At 44.4% G+C, this 20437-nt stretch overlaps 1 protein-coding gene across 4 annotated transcripts in view; it reads left to right on the top strand.

Moving 5' to 3' along the window:
• The window catches only part of cep162 (centrosomal protein 162), a 54599-nt gene that overhangs the window by 18416 nt on the left and 15746 nt on the right, over positions 1–20437 (top strand). For 3 of the 4 annotated variants that reach the window (XM_040008420.1, XM_040008423.1, XM_040008421.1), the window contains exons 9-19: positions 2140–2346; positions 2749–2830; positions 4433–4682; positions 4758–4974; positions 5187–5335; positions 7006–7140; positions 7245–7376; positions 17440–17552; positions 17931–18030; positions 18120–18246; positions 19787–19950. In XM_040008420.1, coding sequence (XP_039864354.1) covers positions 2140–2346; positions 2749–2830; positions 4433–4682; positions 4758–4974; positions 5187–5335; positions 7006–7140; positions 7245–7376; positions 17440–17552; positions 17931–18030; positions 18120–18246; positions 19787–19950 — 1676 coding nt within the window. The remainder of the gene's footprint in view (positions 1–2139; positions 2347–2748; positions 2831–4432; positions 4683–4757; positions 4975–5186; positions 5336–7005; positions 7141–7244; positions 7377–17439; positions 17553–17930; positions 18031–18119; positions 18247–19786; positions 19951–20437) is intronic. The other variant, XM_040008422.1, reaches the window with a different exon arrangement.

A 20437-nucleotide genomic window follows, 5' to 3' on the forward strand; every position in this document is an offset into this window, starting at 1 on the left:
AGGAACATGGTGAGTACATGGTTCTGTTGAGGCAACAGAAACACAGAGAACGGAAACATCATGGAAAGACAAACCTCTGCACAACATGCACCACCAGCAGATAGAAATACCTGATATTGAAAAATCCTACCAATGGCACCAAAGGCACTAGTAATGGCTGCACAAGCTCGATAGAGGCTGGGGTCTACCACACCACAGGTGCAGTTCAGTCCCAGTTCTATGGTTGAACCCTCTCACAAACTGGTGATGACCAGGCGTAGAAGAAGAAGACGGCCATAGTGATAAATATTAATGATAGGTTTGTAGCTTGAACCTATTCGCTGGAACGTTGAAGACAATATAATTACACAGCAAAAGCATTGAACACCAAGTAGGCAAAGTTCTTCGTGTTACTCATGCATGAGGGAGACCTGCCTGGAGCCAAGTGTCGTTCCACCACTTGACCCCCGTCAGACTCTCAGCCAGGTTCCCCATAGCACTCCTTTTATTGTGGTTACATGAATATGCATAGGGTCATTAACATATGACGTCTACATACAAGTAAAGTACCGTGTGTGCGTGTGTGTGTGTGTGTGTGTGTGTGTGTGTGTGGGGTCAGAGTGTGACCCCATAAATGACTTCCCTAAACCTGCTGGTCTGGAAGTCTAGCAGTTCATCTAAACAAAAGGCACTTAGCCTAAAACAGATATAGCCACGTTTATCCTGCCATAAAACAATAAAACAAGGTACGACCTCTTCCCATGCTCCCAGGATGTAGGTATGCATTCCAGTGTGGAATACACACCAACGCCTTTGCAGCCTGCTAAAGATCACACATCCTATCACTACACAATTGATTATACACCTCTAAGCATATATGGTTAAATATTTCTAAGCATAAATGACAATCAACAATACAAAACCTAACAGTTATACCAGGTAGAAGCAACATCAGGAGGACGTAACACAAAAAGCTCGACACAACCCAAGGGCTGTGAGAGGAGCTTGTGTGGAGGGTGAAGCCAGTAGTGGTTCACGAGGTGTTTGGTGCACTCGGGGCATGGACCCCTAAACAGTGTGAGTGGTAGTGCTTGTAGGACCATCACGCTCCCAGTTCTGTGGCTGACAAACTGAGCTTGAAGGGTAACGACCATACAACATACAAATTGTGTCAGGAGTGCTGCTGCTTCTTTTTTCGCTCCAGTTCCTCCTCACTCTATAAATTATTTTCTTATACAAGACACATCTCCTGGATGCACTGGTACGCATCTTCAGTGATGTATCCTGGGGTCATCAGGTGTTTCGGGTCTCACAACATCACACACCCTCACCCAGGCGACCCAGCCGGGGGTGATCAGGCCCCGACTTGCGTACCAGTAGCTACCCACGGATCAGCCCTCTTAATCCACAGCCACCTTGTGGCTTTCTCTGCCGCTTCGCTCACAGCCTGGACGGCCCTCTTCTTGGCTGCCACGCCCAGCCGGCCTAGGACTTTGCAGAGAGATCGTCCTGCAAAGCCCCTACATCCCACTTCTATGGGCTCATAGAAAGTCTTCCAGCCCCTTCCCCTGCACTCCTGCACTAGTTCCTGGTACTTTCCTTTCATTGGCCTCCTCGATCCGCTCCTCCCAGTGTACTGTGAGTTCCACCATGATCAGAAATATAGTGTCAGGATGATAGATGGTCTTCAGCTCTGGTATTCCTTTAAGATGTGGCCCTTTCTCTGGGCTTCTCTTTCCTGATGCAGTTTTCTCTTTAGTGTCTACTTCTAAGGAGATCAGCCACAGTCTCTGATCTTTGACAGAGATTACTTTAATCCCAATTTGAGGTTATAAAGTGTCTAATCCACATCTCACACACTGTGATTCACATGTGACATTTTCAGTCTATGCAATGAATGAATTATATATTGACTTTTACAGAAAACATTTTAATAACTTTAGCCTCATTAGGTAAAATAATATGTAAATATGCATAATGAAAACCAGATTATAAGACAAAATTGTAAACAATACATATGTGGTCAGGATGTAAACAAGCATGTAAACACGTGAAACGAGCTTTTTCAGGGAGGTCTTTAAACGTGACTGAAGCTTCCCTAAAACATCATTCAAGTTTTAACTTTGCTTTCTGGATAAACTTCATTCATTTCCTCTACAGGTCAGTCTTACGTGCAAAGTGGGGCCTCAGAGTTGGAGGCTCTTCAGGAGGCCTACAGGCAGGTCCATGTTGTGGAGGATTCAGATGACCGTGGTCATCATACCTCATCTTTGGAAGTGAGATGGAGCATCAACAGACCTCTGTCTCCTTCCTCTCCTCCTCAACGTGCCCAACAGTCTCTGCAGCCTGTTTCTACCAGTGAGTCAGGTCAGAAATGATTCTACTTTAAGTCTTTGTCGGTCTGAGTATACAGTGTATAAACCCCAGGTCTGTGGTTGCTCAGTGAGCGTACCCTAACGGCTCTTTCTGACACTACAAATGAGAAAATTTGCAACATGGATGAACCCTCAATGTCATTTGACAGTTTTGGAAAAAGCATCAATATTTTTTGATTATTTTCTTTGTCCACAGATTTCAAAGACTTGAGAGAAAGGTCTTCATTTCACATTTGTCACACCTGGGCTCCACTTCTGTGTCACATCATGTCACTTCATGTGTGTTAGCCCTATAAATAAGATGCATCCTACTTGTGCAAAAGTATTTGTGATGGGCAGGATCGTTAATGATAAAAGTATGCTAAGAAATTCTTTTGTCTTTGTGTGTATTTAGAGCTGCCCACTGCAGAAGAGCTGATGAGGCTCCTCCGACCAGAGGCAGCTCAAATTAGAGGCTTCACCCTCCAGCCTGTCAGGTCAGGACTATGCAGTCGATGGATTCTCAGCAAGCAGCCAGCTTGTTTTCCTCCCAGTTCATCAGTATCTCAGTGTTTGTGGCACAAATACAGCGTTCAAGTAACATTTGAAGGGACTCACTGTAAATATTCAAACGTCAGCCAACAGACAAGCTTAAATCCGACGTCACATTCTGTCTTAACTATGTTAAGGAGCGATCGTGGCTCAAGAGCTGGGAGTTCGCCTTGTAATCGGAGGGTTGCTGGTTCGAGCCCCGGCTTGGACAGTCTCGGTCGTTGTGTCCTTGGGCAAGACACTTCACCTACCGCCTACTGGTGTTGGTCAGAGGGGCCGATGGTGCGATATGGCAGCCTCGCCTCTGTCAGTCTGCCCCAGGGCAGCTGTGGCTACAACTGTAGCTGCCTCCACCAGTGTGTGAATGTGAGAGTGAATGAATAGTGGCATTGTAAAGCGCTATATAAATGCAATCCATCATTATTATTATAATAAACAAGAGTTCTTGGTATGCCGTGGACAGCAGTTCATGCGTGGGTTGGGATGATCAACTGGAGGAACTCTGCTAGCAATAAAACAAGAAGTGAAGCAAAGAATAAACTCGCAAACAAAAACAGTGAAACAAACAGTAATCGTCCAAAACAAAATAATGAAAGCATCGATCGTTATGGAGAGCATGACAACTTCTGTGATCATCCATCCATCCATTCGCTTCCGCTTCTCCTTTTCAGGGTCGTGGGGGGCGCTGGAGCCTATCCCAGCTGTCATAGGGCGAGAGGCGGGGTCCACCCTGGACAGGTCGCCAGTCTGTCGCAGGGCCAACACACAGGGATCACTTCTGTGATCATCAGTTCTAAAATTCAGGGAGGCTGTGCAGAATGTTAATTAAAGCGCTTTGCATTGATTTGCAAATATGTTGAAGCCCCTATTTGTTCCCAGCAAAACAAAGAAAATATATCCGATATTTATAAAATGTACAATAAAAAAAAATCTGTTGTATTTAATGATAGCAGCACATCTCAAAAACACTGGGCCATGTGTACCAGCCCCTCTTCTTACAACAGTCCTGAAACATCTGGAAGTAGGACACCAGCTGCTGGACATGTTGGAGAGCATTGTTGTCCCATTCTTGTCCAACTGCTCATCATTCCTGACTCTTCTTTATTTTTCATGATGAATCAAATGTTGTCAGTTGGTAAAAGGTCTGGACTCAGAGTGTCAATGATTATGAAATGGATTGTAATAATTAGGAAACCATCTGCACCCTCCAAGAAAATAAAAGTATGTAGTTTACACAGCAAAGGCAAATGTGACAGGTGAGCTAAATGTGTTACCTATCAATGAAACTCGGGCAGATGTGACGACTCATGCTGAAGCCTGTCCACCCGTCCGTCCGTCCACAGTCTTCTGCTTGGCACTAATGTGTACTCATTTATGTAGATGAATATGGGAGAAAAAATTTATTATCCACCGTCTGTCTGTATTTAGAAGAACTCACCATCGTGACATCACTGACACTCTTCTGAAAAAATAGTTACAGTAGTAACTGTAAAGTTACAATACACAAAATATTTTGTTTCTTTTTTACTGTGGTTGTCACTTTGCAGTGTTGTGGAGCCCAACCATGAAAAGACTTCCAGGGGACTGGAAAGGGCATTCCCGGATGAGGCACAGCACCCTGCAGCTGCAGCAATAAATGGGGCCGAGGAGTCGACAAGCCACCCAATCAGTGCTGCTCACCCCCCCAACAAGGATCTGATTTGCAGCATCAGAGCAGAAGTAGACAAGCTGATGCAGGATCATACCAAAAGCTCTTCTCTCACATCATCTCACACTGGCAAAACTAAGAAACACCCGGTGAGCAAACTATATAAAAGGCGCTACTGTAGAAAAGAGATTACATTCACACTTTACATTATACGTTTTTCTCAGGCCTCCCGTGGCTCCCTCACTTCTCCTTCCTGTACCTCTTCAATGAGACAAGCCACTCCAGCTCCTGTAAGAGGCAAGCGCCTGGATGGGAGAATGGCGGTGACTTCAAGGTCATCGGGGATAAGTAGAGGTTCTGCTACACCAGCCAAAACCCGGTCTGCTGTTTCCTCACAGTGTCCACACAGAGCGAACCACGAAGACTGCTGGGACTGCACAGGTTATTAACTGCACACATCAAGTCATCAGAGGCTTAAATAATGTAGGAAAGAATCGTGTGCTTTCCACACTGTTAGAAACTCATTGATCGATCATTGGATAACTGCTTAACTTCATTTCTTATCAACCAGCATCAATTCTGTCAGTTTACCTTGTAACGTCCTGACTTTGTAGCACTTCTTTGAATCCCTTTCTGTGTGTTTTCACTGGTAGAACCAGGAGTAACAGTGAGGAATGAACTAGTGGCATCTGTTCAGTCCTTAGTGGCTGTCCTCCAGCAGCAAATAGATGCTACCAAACACCAGGATTCTGCACAGGAAGTCAGAGAAACCAGGCTGGAGCAACATCTTCCACAGATCCGTGTAAGGAAATACTGTGTGTGCAGGTTTTCCTGACCACCAGCATCTTTTCACATTGTTCTTTTTACTCTGTGTGGTTGGTAATAACCTGTATAACTTCAGGAAGATTACGACAGCTGTTGTGCTGTGTTTGGCTAATCTTGTTTGAACTCTGCAGTGACTTCACTTACTTCATCACTCACATTCCAGTGATGAAGCTGGAAAAGAGAAAAACAGGGCTTGTTTTGTATCTTAGCAAAGTAGATTCATTAATGCATCATTAACATTACACCATAACACAGTGGTTCCTGTATTCACACTTACACACAGTTACTGTCCCTCCATTTAGAAAGGTGTCATGGTCTATTTTGTGTAGTTGTTTTTTCCTGTGTAATAATATTCAGCATTGCTGTCAATACATTCGTCCGTGTCCGTGATTTAAACATCCCAGCGCTGCTCCTGACGCAGGGGAAACTAATCCTGCAGGGAGACCTACCTTTGCACTTGTACAGGTGAAGCCAAAGGCAAGATATGATCATCTGTGCTTTGACTTGGAAGGAAGTTGGTTTGGAAACATATTTGGAGATGCTTCATCCTCTGCTTTGCATTTGTGTGGGAGCCCCGTCAAAAACCTGTCCGTTATGCCAGCAGGGTCCACACGTTTTTCATCCATACTCCCCTTGCAATGGCTCTGCGTCCCCCACTTTGGGAACCTCTGCCGTAACACTTTTGTTGTTTTGTGCTGAGAAACACTCCTGCAGCACATTGATGGATAGAGCCTGGTCTGTGTGCTGCGCACTGCTTATTTAGTGAGTCTGGAATACACAACAGTGTCAGTGCAGTTTTCATTCCTGGGATATTAGTTAATTGATTTGAGGGAACGTTCCAGATGATATTCTGACTGGAACTTGGAAATTTAAATTTCCGGCTTCATCTAGAACGTGGCATTGGATTACCAAACACCCTCATGCTTACTTCCATCTCAACTTCTAATACTAAGCGTGTCAGCAGTAACCATGACCTCTGCTTTTCTTGAACAACATCATACAGCGAACATGAATCCATTCATTTTCTATTACTTATCTGAAGCCAAGTTACAGTAGTAACAGGACATTTAGGGTATTGGAGATGGAAGGGATGTGTCCTCTCTCCAGCCTGTTCTATGTCTGTGTTGGTGTCTGGCATTGAGATTGAGCTGAACTTCCAGAGGTCTCCTTTTGCCATGTTTGACAGTGTTAGGCCCAGCTCTTTGTGGGATGAAGTCTGTGTACCTAAAATCTGCTGCTGGTTACCAAAGCAGAGCCTGAAGCTTACAGATCCTAGTAGTAGCTGGTCATTGGTACAGCTCTGGGTGCTAAAACATAAAATATTTAAAATGGAAAGATGTGAGTAAAGTTAGAGCCTTTGTTGTTTGCACATCACTTTAGCAAACTGAGAGCCATCCAGGGAGTGACTGAGCTGCAGAGCTAAAGTGCCACAGCCTCTGCTTAAAGGATTTCACACGTTCATCCGTAATGTTTTTCACCTTTTACAAGGACAGTGTTGTTTTACCTAACACTACATTTAGAGTGTCACAACACAAACATACTGTCAAAATGTGTGTTCAAAAGGAGAAAAGCAAAAACATGCTGCAGCTCCTGTGCACACTGATTCTTGCTGAAAGAGAGACGTGACTTTGGTTTGTTGCCTTTCAGACTGGCCACGACAGCTCCGTGCTGGAGGAGCTGAGGACGCAGCTGGCACAGAAGGAGAGGGAGCTGCAGATGATGAAGGCAGGAGCAGAGGAGCTCAGCTCACTCAGACAGCAGAATTACCTACTGCAAAGCAAGGTGCACAAACACGTCACTACTTTCATTCCATATATATGGAAAATCTGTAGGATGGCCCATTCTTATTTGGGTACTGCCAGGGTAAGACTTTTTTCTCTCAACAGCTGAGAAGTGCAGAAGAAGCCAGTCAGAAGAAGAGGTGGGTGGAGGCTGCAGATGTTGCTGCAGATGAGAAGTTCCAGCAGATTGATAAAGAAATAAAAGAGCAGGAGGCACTCATAAAAGGTTACCAACAGGTTAGTGACCCTGAACTCTACATCTTACTGTGACTTTTGTCACAACGTTTTTCTCTCAATGATTTCAGTGTTATTTCGACTTTTTAAGGACTTTTATTAGGACTTGTTTCTAAAACAAATAGACTGTTTTCTCTGTCAGCTGTAATCCCAGCAGTGTAAGTAATTTTATACATTTGCTACATCATCAACTGAATGGATGCAAATTTATGACACTACATACTAGGGCTGCCACGATTAGTCGACTATCAAAATCGTCGACGACTGATTTAATAGTCGACGCGTCGTTTGAAGCTTTGTAAGAGGAATAAGTAGTAGGATTTAAGAGTGTAATAACGGACTGAAACAGAAGATGGCAGCACTGCATGTACAAAGATGCCAGCTGCCGTTAAACCCCGAAGAGAAGAAGAAGCTGTGTCCGGTATCGTAGCTGTGTCCAAATTCAGGAACCGCATCCTCGTGTTGTCGCATTTGTAGGCCGGTTACGTTACAGCTACACGACGAAGACTGTCCAAATTCAAAGACTCCGACAAATGTGTCTTTCATTTCCCCAGATTTGAAGGATGGGTCGGGTGTATACTTTGTGGCCCAACCTATCACCAGTGTTGGGAAGGTTACTTTTAAAATGTATTCCATTACAGAATACAGAATACATGCCCCAAAATGTATTCTGTAACGTATTCCGTTACGTTACTCAATGACAGTAACGTATTCTGAATACTTTGGATTACTTAATATATTATCATGCTGTTTACAACTACATGAATGTACTATTGCTGTGTGATTTATTACTATTACTGAAGGTCCGCGACTCCGAACTGTAGTAAAGGGACCTCTGACTAATATGGCGGGGTCCCTGTCGGCTCGTAGCTGAAAAATAGCTTTACTTTGTTGTGTGGGTCAACTTTTCTTGTGAGAGACAGAGAGAGGCGTTGAAAGGCTGCTCCAACGGAACTTATTGTTTTCGGAGGAAAACAGGAACACAGCGTACAGTCGAGTCTTAATAGCTTACTTACAACTGGGCTCGTCAGGCTCTCTTCTTGGCTGAAGTGGTTATTATTATATTTACATGCTTCCAGCTCCCGTTTTTCCTCGATGACAACTCGTACCTTTCCACTCCCCTTTTTCTCCCTCCTCGCGCTCACAGGCCCATAACGTGTATGGCAGTCCATTCTCCCTGCAGCACGGACTACACTGTCCATGATGCTACATTCTTTAGAGCTATGCTTGTAGCATTCTGCCTGTTAGCTTAGCACAACAACAACAACAACGAAAAGGCGCTCTCTCACCCAGGAAACACACAGTCGCAGGGAGAGAGAGAGGGCGTCGCCCTGTAACCATGGCAACCGTAACGCTGCCGCCTGGAACAACAGAACGTAGCTGTCAAACAAAACCAAAACAGTCCTGACCCGCGACAAAATGAAACAGGAAAGTACCGCCGTGTAATCCATTTATTTCAACAAAGTAACTGTATTCTGAATACCACCTTTTTAAACGGTAACTGTAACGGAATACAGTTACTCATATTTTGTATTTTAAATACGTAACGGCGGTGCATGTATTCCGTTACTCCCCAACACTGCCTATCACAGAATTCATAGCGCAGCCCAGCTCAGTTTCCAACAATGGTGGCAGCTGGTTAGTTTTAATATTACTCTTATTATTCTTTCTGGGTCACAAAATAAACGTTTAACATAATTTCAGGCGAGAATGTAGCTGTGTAAACCTCAAATATCTGCTCAGTTTATCAAGACACCACATACTTTCAAAAGCGCTCCGACGTTTTCGGAGACGTCTGTTACCCACCAGCTCGATAGCGAGCCGGGGGCTAGGCTCACTAGAGCCGTGAGAACACCGGACTCCCGGCAAATCGTCTTCAAACCCACCGCCGTCTTTCCCTACTCAGGTTAAACATGATATATGAGTCACTTAGATAACTTAAAATGTTATTGTTTGGCTTTTTTCAGTCTTTTATTTGTTCCTGAGTAAATCGGTTTGGCTGAGATTAAAGTTATAGTTTTTACACAGCTGAATAAACGTCAAGCAGACAGCTGATCATCAGAAGTGTGAGATGCTCGAGAGTTTACTCCGGTGTCCTGTTATATTTTAGATAGCAAGGAGTTTATTAAACTTCAAACAATCTGCAAATTTCATTAAAATGTAATAAACTATCATCTTGTCTTTATTGTTAGTTAGCACCTTACACACTTAAAGCTGTAAGCTAATGATAGTTATATAAGAGCAGATGCTGCTGGTGCAATAAGCTGTACGTTTTACGTCCAATGTGTCACAATACGGCTGTGTGCAGGCAAGAGTAGGACCCAAACGCAAACTCGCAGAGACGAAAAGTAAACTCAAAAAACACAGCTTTATTGCTGGCGTGGAGTGGGACACGAAAAACAATACAAATCTAAACTAAACTGGGAAAACTAAAGCACAAGGAGCCACAGGGAAAAAATCACACAGCTATGAGGGAGGACACAACACTGACAAAGAGAAACATGGGGCTTAAATACACTGAGGGATAACGAGGGGGAATGAGCCACAGGAGGAGAGCACAGCTGGGAGTAATTAGGCAGGACGAGACAAGGGAAGCAAAACTAGAAACATTAACATAGGACAGACTGTGAAAGTAAAACAGGAAACACACTGACGGAACTCAAGACATGTGAACTTAACAGACTGAGGAGACAGAACATAGGGACCTGAAACATAGAACAGAAAGGCACAGTAGACACAACATGAACATAACAACGCCACAGGGGAAGAGTAAAACAAAATGCAGGGACACAGGACCTCTTTCAAAATAAAATGGGAAACATAATGAAACGCAAACATGACAACATAAGAAACACAGACGTGAAGCACATGAAGGACAAGGGAGACTTAACAGGGGTTGGATACACAAGGGGAATCTAATAAACAAATGAACTTAGATAACCTAATGAACAAAATAAACTCAAACTTAAAACGCTGGGTCAAAAGACCCAGGATCATGACACAATGGATGATGATCTGATTAGTCGACTAATCGCAAAAATACTCTGTGACTAGTCGACTATCAGAATAATCGATTGTGGCAGCCCTAGTGTGCAAAAGCATCAGCTCTAAGAGCCGTGCTTACAGAGCGCTTTGTAATGAATCAGAAGAGTCAACTCCCATTGAGCGAGAGCCGGCTCCTTACTTACTCCTCACTTAATTTCCTTTGGCTGCTCAGCTCTCACACAGTGGCTTAGCTATGCTCCAATCCCTCCATATTGTGGCCAATCACATGCGAGGATATAGGATAATATCATTATGTGAAAAACAGAGAGGATGATGGACGTGACAGAAAAGTGGAGCGTGCGTCTGTCCTCTCAGTGAGTGAGACAGTAGACAGCGGTGAGGCTGTGCGAGAGCAAGAACACATGAATATGCTAGAGCTGGGCGATATGAGATTTTTTCATATCACGATATGTTTTTTTCATTTCAGGCGATAACGATATCTATCACGATGTAAGCCAAATAACTATATTTGTAAGATTTAAATGTGCCGTTGCTCACAAGTAAAATGTGAAATAATCAGCAGCTTGTTTTTATTTAAATATTTATTTCCCATAATAAGTTCAACAGGGTAGATGTACTTAAGGAACATGAGACTTTTTCAGATAAATAAAGGCAAATATTGCAAACTACACAAAAGGCAGCCGCTAAAGCGTTTAAGTTTCAAAATAGAACAAACGAAACAGACTAAACTGTCAATTCCACTTAGAAACAAAATATTAATTCTAAAAATAAATCTTAGTTTGTTTTACAGAAGAACAGACAAAACTGACTAACTTTTGTCAATATCAAATAAACAGAACTAAAAGGAAATTCTCAATCTCTCCTTGTTGTATAGCTGAGCTTTTCAAACAGTTTTAACAGTTACTTTAGTCTGACAAAAGCCGAATGACGAATTAGCGCTTCCAGTCAGAGACTGAGGCTACGTCCACACGTACACGGGTATTTTTGAAAACGGAGATTTTCCGTTTTCGTTTTAAAAAATAATCCCGTCCACACATAAAGGCAGAAATGAAGGAAAACGCTGCTATGAACATGCCAAAGCAGCAGGTGGCGCTAGATTCCTAACCGTGCAGAAATGTTGGCCAATCAGAAGTCTAGAAGCCTCGGTGGGAAAAAGTAAACAAAGCTGGGGCATAGAAGCAGAACCGAGTCGTATGTGTGGAGGGACAGTAACTGTGTGTATATGTAAGCATTTAAACACTGCAGAGAGTAGAATTAACAGTATTGTAGAAATTCATTTCACCGAAACAATAACGTGGCGCACAGTGTGACGCATGCACCAGTTTATTGTATTTCCAGACTTGCTTTCGGCACAATTTACAGTGCACGCTACTCTGTTTTTTGTCAGACTTGAAATAGCCGAAATACCTTCACACTACGGAACTTCTATGGCTCTTCCGTTCGACAATCTCTCCGGCATTGGAACCATCATCTATTTTCTCTTCGGTCACGCTCGGTTGATTTTTCTAGTCGGCACACTCATTTCCTCCATTACCCGCTGGCTGCTTCCCAAACAAACACACGTGCGGCTTGGCACTTGTGCTGTACGTAACAAGTCACGCGACGTGACGCTGCGGCTGTGATTGGTTCGGCTCTGCACTACTTAATTTGGATTGGCTGACCTTTTTTTTTTTTTTTTTTTTTTTTTTTGTGAGGACAAGAACGGCGAGGTCTGTCGCGATAGCTTAATTTCTCTATCGAGTAAAAGTTATATCGCGATACATATCGTTATCGTTCTATCGCCCAGCTCTAGAATATGCCCGACACCCGTAAACGAAGCAGCATCTGGCTTAGGGCTGTTCGATATAACAATATATATCGGATGACGATATAAAAACGTCCATCGTTTCATTTTACGCTACCGTTTGTTTCGTGGTGTCGCAAAATAAACTGTTTACGGCAATATTTTTTCATGGTTCTGATGTCACTGTAGTTATTATTAATTTCTTCAAGTTCTCTCTTTCTCTTATATTTAATATAACCACACCACGGACGGACAAGTGCCTGTTTTTATGCATTGTCGTTAGCAACCACGACGGTAACAGCATCGCGTGTCCGCTTGTTTATGTTCCACATAAACCTTTCACAATAAAGCTCAAGATCCTGTTGAGACTTTTCAAAATAAACTGAATGGCATGAAAGAGGATGCAGAGTATTTACAGATGAGAAGCAAAAAGAGCCGCCAGGTGCTAAAAAATAAACCTTAGACTCAAACGTTAGAACAGGCTTCTCCCCGCAGCACGCCGTGTAATAAATACTCACAAAGGAAACGGCGGCCGTTACAACTTCTGTCTAAAAATGTATCGTTTCATGCATCGGTTAAAACACTCGACTCCAGCTACACGACGCCCAGCTGGAAACACTTCACGCAGGTCGAGCTACCCGAGATTCACAGAATTTACAGAAAATGTTACATGTTTGTGATTTATATCGTTATCGGACGATAGATGTCTTATCGGGATATGAGGTTTTGGTCATATCGCACAGCCCTAACCTGGCTGCAGTTTAAAGACTTTTTTTGCCTCGGTCTCGTCTCGACTTTGTCTTGGTCTTGGTTTAGGCGGTCTTCACTACAAGTCTTGTATTAACACATTAAGAGATTTATTTAATATCACTTTCATCCCTACTTATTTGACACTCTCATTTCTCTGATTCTTTAAACACATTTCCCTTTGTTGCTAATTTAAATATTCCCGTGCATTCTCTTCCCAATTCCTCCTGTTCTGCTTTAGCTTTTGTGCATAGTTCATCATAATTTTACCCCTTTTTTTTGCTCTTGACTCTGTTTTAGGCACTTTTCCCCATGCAGTCACACAGACTGCTTCTCCTAGCTCCCCTTTGAGTCCTCCTCACACTCAGCTCCTCCCCTCCTCCTGTTAGTGTGCTTCACTCCGCTCTGGGAGACACTTCCTTCTCCCTCACACTCAACACACCATACAGTGTCTCGCTCTGCAAAACCCAAACACACGGTTTTAGACGCAAGTTTCAACTTTAAGCCTAATTTACTAACCCAAAATTAACCCAGACCGTGTAGAGGCACTGCAGCGGGCGGGAATCTAACTGGTGAAAGAACTCAGCCCCACTGACAGGCAGACTGTCAGCTGTAACGAGTTGTAACTTTTATACTCACAATCTAAGGACAGTGTAGCAGGATTCCCAATCTCAGCTCGGAATTGAACCGGCAAGAGAACTTGGGACTCATACAGGCTGTCAACTGTGGCGAATTTAACTAGTCGATTTCAATCAAGACGTGTCACAGCGACACGACGAAGGCTGTCCCAATTCGAGTCCAATCTGTCTTCCTATACTTCTGCCAATCTGGTGATTCTGCTGGCTGGGAGCCGGGAGGGAAGAGAGTTCAGCAGTCTCACAGCCTGGTGGATGAAGCTGTTGGTGAGCCTGGTAGTGCGGGAGCGGAGACTTCTGTATCTCTTTCCAGAGGGCAGGAGGCTGAACAGACAGTGCGCAGGGTGGGTTGCATCGTTGACAATTGTGATGGCTTTGCGGGTGAGGCGAGTGGTGTAAATGTCTTGCAGGGAGGGGAGTGGTACACCAACTATCCTCTCAGCTGTTCTCACAATGCGTTGTAGAGCTTTTCTGTTATAGTCAGTGCAGCTACCGCCCCACACAGTGATGCAGCTGGAGAGGATACTTTCAATAGTTCCTCTGTAGAATGTAGTCAGGATGGGTGGTGGAGCACTTGCCCGCTTGAGTTTGCGCAGGAAGTAGAGGCGCTGTTGTGCTTTCTTGGCCAGTGATGCTGTGTTGGTGGTCCAAGAGAGGTCCTCACTGATGTGCACCCCCAGGAACTTGGTGCTGCTCACCCTCTCCACCGCAGCGCCGTCGATGGTCAATGGGGGGTGACAGGTGTGGCCTCTCTGGAAGTTGACAATAATCTCCTTGGTCTTACTGACATTTAGCAGGAGGTTGTTGTCTCTGCACCACGTGGTCAGGAGCTCAACCTCTTTCCTGTAGTGGGTCTCATCGCCCTTGGTGATGAGCCCTACCAGCGTTGTGTCGTCCGCAAACTTCACAAGGTGGTTGGAGCTGTAGGTTGGTGTGCAGTCGTGTGTCAACAGGGTGAAGAGCAGAGGACTGAGCACACAGCCTTGTGGAGTCCCCGTGCTCAGGGTGATGCTGTTTGAGACCTTGTTGCCCACACGCACCGCTTGAGGCCTCTGGCTGAGGAAATCCAGCAGCCAGTTGCAGAGGGAGGTGCTGAGGCCCAGTCTGTCCAGTTTACAGATGAGTTGTTGTGGTATTATGGTGTTGAATGCTGAGCTAAAGTCTATGAACAGCATTCTCACATATGAGTCTTTCTTGTCCAGATGAGTTAGGGCTGGGTGGAGGGCAGAGCAGATTGCATCCTCTGTGGATCGTTTCGCTCTGTATGCGAACTGGTGTGGGTCCAGGGTGGGAGGTAGGGTGGATTTGATGTGTGACATGACTAGTCGTTCAAAGCACTTCATAATAATGGGTGTCAGTGCCACGGGGCGGTAGTCATTGAAACAGGCTGGGGATGGTTTCTTTGGCACAGGTATGATGGTGGCAGTCTTGAAGCATGATGGGACAGTGGCTTGCCTCAGGGAGGTGTTAAAGATGTCTGTGAAGACATTCTTCAGCTCCTCTGCACAGTCTTTCAGCACACTACCAGGGATGTTATCTGGACCCGCTGCTTTCCGGGCGTTGATGGTGATGAGTGTCCTCTTCACGCTGGCAGCAGACAGGCACAGAGGCTGGTCGTGTGGAGGTGGTGGTGTTTTCTGTGGGCGTGTGTTGTTCTGTGCTTCAAATCGTGCAAAGAAGCTGTTCAGGTTGTTGAGCAGAGTGGTGTCGCTCTCACAGCTACGCGCTACAGGCTTCAAATTCAAATTCAAATTCAAATTCAAATTTTATTTGTCACGTACACAGTCATACACAGTACGATATGTAGTGAAATGCTTGGACAACTGCTCGTGACCTAAAGAAAACAAAAAGGAAAGGCTATGAATAAGATAGGAAATAAATATGAAAAATTAAAAAGGGTAAATTTAACTAGGAAGGAATAAAATATAAATTAAGGTTAAAAATGAAATAACTGTACAACACAAATTAGAATGAAGGGTAAATTTAACTGTGAGAATAAGATAAAATATATAAATTAAAGTTGAAAATAAAATAACTGTACAACAAAATACACAATATAGAACTATATAAGAATGTATGAAGAAATATAAATAAATATATACACAATAACAGCAGCGTGATTTAAGTAATGAAGTGAAAACAATGTCCAGAAAGTCCAGTGTGTGTGTAAGAACTATATGTGTGGGTCAGTACTGTGTGGTGGTGTGATTGAGAGACCGTATCGCCTGCGGGAAGAAACTCCTCCTCAGTCTCTCTGTGTTGGTCTTCAGGGAGCGGAATCGCTTTCCTGACCTCAACAGAGAGAACAGTCTGTTGTTGGGATGGCTGAGGTCCTTCACGATCTTCCTGGCCTTGGTCCAGCACCGCCTGCTGTAGATTGAGTGCAGGTCAGGGAGCTCGGAGCGGATGGTGCGCTCAGCTGACCGCACAACCCTCTGTAGAGCTCGTCTGTCCTGCATGGTGCTGTTCCCGAACCAGGTTAAGATGTTTCCCGTCAGGATGCTCTCTATGGTGCAGGAGTAAAAGTTCCTGAGCACCTTGGAGGGCAGTTGGAAGTCTCTCAAGCGTCTGAGGTGGTAGAGACGCTGACGGGCCTTTTTCACCACGGTGTTGATGTGACAGGACCATGACAGGTCCTGCGTGATGTGAACTCCGAGGTATTTGAAGCTGTCCACTCTCTCCACTGGGCACTCGTTGATGACAGGGGTCTGGTAGTTCCTCTCAGCCTGTTCCTGACGCCGGCTCGCTTCCCTCTAGGCCGCCGCCGCTTCCCTTTGTTCTCCCTCAAGATCTCACTCGGCCAGCTCGGACCCGGAGTTAAAAACTTCGAATTGTGAGTACATTGTAAACCAATAGAAACAAGAGTGTCACTGTCATACCTAATGTACCCAATGGTGGTGATTTTACCGATTTAGAAACGCTGAAAACTAACTTAAAAAACAAAGACAAAGAAAAAGTGGTCGGAGCAGTCGTGACGGCAGCCGACCTCACCGGCGCCATCTTCATTTGTAGTTGTAGTTGGCTTGTAGTCTGTAATAGCCTGGATGCCTTGCCATAGGCTTCTTGCGTCCTTGCTATCATTGAAGTGGGAGGTTATCTTGTGTGTGTAGTCCTGTTTCGCTTTCCTGATGCCACGGGACAACATTCCTGATCCGGAATGTTGTCATTGAGCCATGTCTCGGTGAAAACTAGCACACAACAGTCACTTACTTTGCGATTCGCTGATCTCAGAAGTCGTATGTTGTCCATTTTATTGTCCAGAGATCGTACGTTGGCTAAGAGGATCGATGGTATGGCTGGGCGAGTTGGCTTAGCCTCAAGCCTGACTCGGACACCTCCGCGCGTTTCTGATCACTGCAGACTTTCGCTACTCTACATCTACTTTAGACGTGTCCTTGATCCATCACAGATGACTTAAATGGATAAATTACCTCCTCAACATGTCCTGAAGTTCTCCAGAGGCCTGGTAATGAACTAATCATGTGATTCAGGTGTGCTGACCCAGGGTGAGATCTAAAACCTGCAGGACACCGGCCCTCGTGGACTGGGATTGGGGACCCCTGCTTTAGTTTGCATAGGTTTGGGAGATGAGAGTGTCTTTAATGAGATGGAACCATTTTCCCCAAGCACTAAACTTTCTGCCATCTGCTTAAAACAACTTTTTAGAAGTCCTCTCCACTCGTAGCAGTGCTTTGCCTCAGAAGCTCTATGTTAAGACGCCGTGTGGGCACAGTTTATGAAATTCTAATCATTTTCAGTTTTATACAAACTGCAGTAAATAGAAAAGCCCATATTAGGTGTGAGCAACGGTTTAAAAAAACAAGAGCCATTTGTACCTAGTTGTTGTTCTTTTCATTGTTTTTTTGTTTGTTTTTTTACATTAATCTTCCTCCAGGAGAATGAGAAGCTGTATTTACAGATGAAGGCTCAGCAGGCCAAGAGTAAAGCTAATGAGGAGGCCATGTTTAAAGAAAACCAGCGGCTGCTGAATGAGCTGGCTGCCACCAGGTGAGCGTCTGACAGACCTGTACGTCCCACACACATGTTGTTGTACCCATATATGTGTGTTTATGTGCACTGTGAAAGACTGACCACTTGGAACACTGCGAGTCATACACATGTTCATGCATCGCTTCATTCTGTGCATTTAAGCACCTAACAGTGAAGCTAACAGTGAAGCTAACAGTGAAGCTAACAGCGCGTGTTTGGGCTATGGAAGGTATTCAACACATAGGCCAAACCGGAGAGTCACTCGTGTTCAGGGACAGCAGCGCTAACTTTATTCAAAGTTTGTGAAGTAGGTCGTTAACAAATAGAGATCATAAAGTCCTCTAGCTGTGGAGTGGTTGTTCTGTGGTTAGGGTAAATCTTTTCTAACCTCACCAGGGAGCAGCTGCATAAAACTTCGAGGCCAGTGGGAAGTATATGCTTAACGGATCATACTCCACGCATTGCAGACTTGTTAGCGCAAATAAACTCACTTCAGGTTAGTACTGCTCTCATCCACCTGTACTGTAAGGCTTGAAGGGCTATGTTAGCCTCTTTGATGTAGCACAGATGTGAATCTTTGTGCAGAGAAATGAGGCCAAGATGTCTGCGGACGTCCACAAGCTTAAGCAGGAAAAGCAGGCTCTGGAGGTGGACTTGCAGCTCATTAACAAAGAGAGAGACCTGGCTGAAGCCCGAGCCACCTCCACATCGGGTAAGATAAAGAACAGTCCTGAAACTACAATATTCATATTTTTCATCCCCTTTTCACTTCATACACAAACCCAATTCCAAAATGCTATAATAGGATAATGACAAGCCCAAGTTTGGAGCTTCGTTTTGCCTTCAAAACATGTAGAAATATGCAAAACTCTGCCAGTTTAAAAATGTGCTACCTTAGCAGAAACCCATAAATCAAAGTGGCAGCTTCAAATGTTGTGTTTGACCAAAGAGACTCACTTTAATGTTGTGTGACAAAGAAAAGCATCAAATGCTGTCAGGATTACTGCAACACTGAAAAGATGTGTAACCAGCTGCTACTGGTGATTTGTTCATAAAACCCCAAAAAGTATCAAACTGACAAATATGTCATTAAATGTATGATTCAAAGTGAAGTTGTCACCAGATGTGGGTAACATCTAATCCACACACAGATGAAAGTACTGAACGTGCTGACTGATGTTTACTTAACTGTTCGCACAAAAAGCCGTTGTTGGAGGCGACGGCTTCACGACGTCTCCTGTGTGGAGAAAGTATTCCCAGGTGTGCTCGGGCGGGATTTTGGCCCAAACTTCCACACAAACAGTCTTCAAAACTTGAAAGTGCTGCGCGGGCCCTTTCTATGACCTCTGACCTTTAGTTCTTTCCACTGACTTTAACCTGGATATAGGTCAGGTGACTGGCTGGGCGAGACACTTTCTTTCTTTCTCTGAAGCCAGTCAGTAGTTTCCTTTCTGTACATCTACTGTCATTTCTTCGTCTCGGCACATTTTTCCCTTCATCCTGAAGTGTGCCAGTGTCACATGCTGAAACACCCAGGCCTTGGTGGTGCATACCTGTTGGCATGGTGTTTAATATGCATGCAACGAGTGGAACTATGGTCTCATCTGACCAGACTATGTTCGCCCAGTATTTCAAAGGCTTGTTTGATTGTTTTTCAGCAAAATTTAAATGTTTCATTTTGCTTTTTCTTCAGTAATGAACAGTATTGTGCATACAGGCCATGTTTTCATTGCCGTGTCATCCTGCAATTGTTTCATTTGAAACAATTGCAGGATTCCAGGTCTTTCTGTAGCTCTCCACAAGTGCCCCCTGGCTCTGCGATAATTCTGTTCACTGCTCTGTGGGGAGAACCGGCCATGACCGGGCGCTGGCCACTGGAACCTTCAGGATTTTAGAAATTCTTCTGTAACCAATCAGGATGTTTTACAACAATAGGACTGTGACAGTCTTGAGCTAGATTATTTGTTTTTACCCATCATGAGATGTTTCTTGATGGTCCCATCTGGCCTATAAAAAGGCAGGATTGCTTTCTAAGTACTTGTCTGTGTCACTCCTCATTCTTACACACAACTTAATCTGTGGACATTTATGTTTGATTTCTTGTAATGTGGGAATTAAGCTGGTGAAGCTTTCATGTCAGTAGCACCTTTAGAAATATATTTACTTAGAAAACTGGTGACATGTTCAATACTTATTGTACCTGCTGTGTATATGTGAGTAAGAACTGAGTGCGTTTCTCCTGAACGTGTTAGGAAATCAGACCTTTGAGATGCGTGTATTAGAGGACAGGCACCAGGAGGAAGTGACAGCCCTTAAGAAAAAACTGCAGTGGTTTGCTGAGAAGCAGGAGATGCTGGACAGAGATGCTGGCAGGCTGAAGGCTGCTACAGCTGAGATACACCAGCTCAGAGAACAGGTGATGCTCCGCTCTCACACGATGGTTACAGACTGATTTGTTTTGTACCCTCAATCTGCATGAATCCTCTGTCTGTGCTAACTACTTTTTATTTTAAATGATACTTGCAAAGAAAAGCATCTGGACTTCTTTGAGTTGCTTGAAGACGTTTCACCTCTCATCCGAGAAGCTTCTTCAGTTCTAAGGTCAAATGGTGGGGAGTCCCAGATATAAACCTAGTGGGAGTGACCCCCCACAGAGGGACAAAAGGACCCCCTGATGATCCTCTACCTAATCCAAGGTGTGAAACTGGGTGTGGGTCCCAATCAGCCAGAGTTTCGGGTGAGCTCATTGTGAAACCTGGCCCCACCTTATCATGCGAATTCCTGAGGTCAGATGGCCCAGGATGTGAGTGGGCGTTAAGGCGTCTGGGGAGGGAACTCAAAACTGGATTATAGATGGCAGACAGTTGGTGTCGTAAGCCCCGCCTCTGTTCAAAGATGGTCGC

The sequence above is a fragment of the Simochromis diagramma genome, unplaced genomic scaffold (genome assembly GCF_900408965.1).
Source record: "Simochromis diagramma unplaced genomic scaffold, fSimDia1.1 OVJJ01000313.1, whole genome shotgun sequence".
NCBI classification, from domain to species: domain Eukaryota; kingdom Metazoa; phylum Chordata; class Actinopteri; order Cichliformes; family Cichlidae; genus Simochromis; species Simochromis diagramma.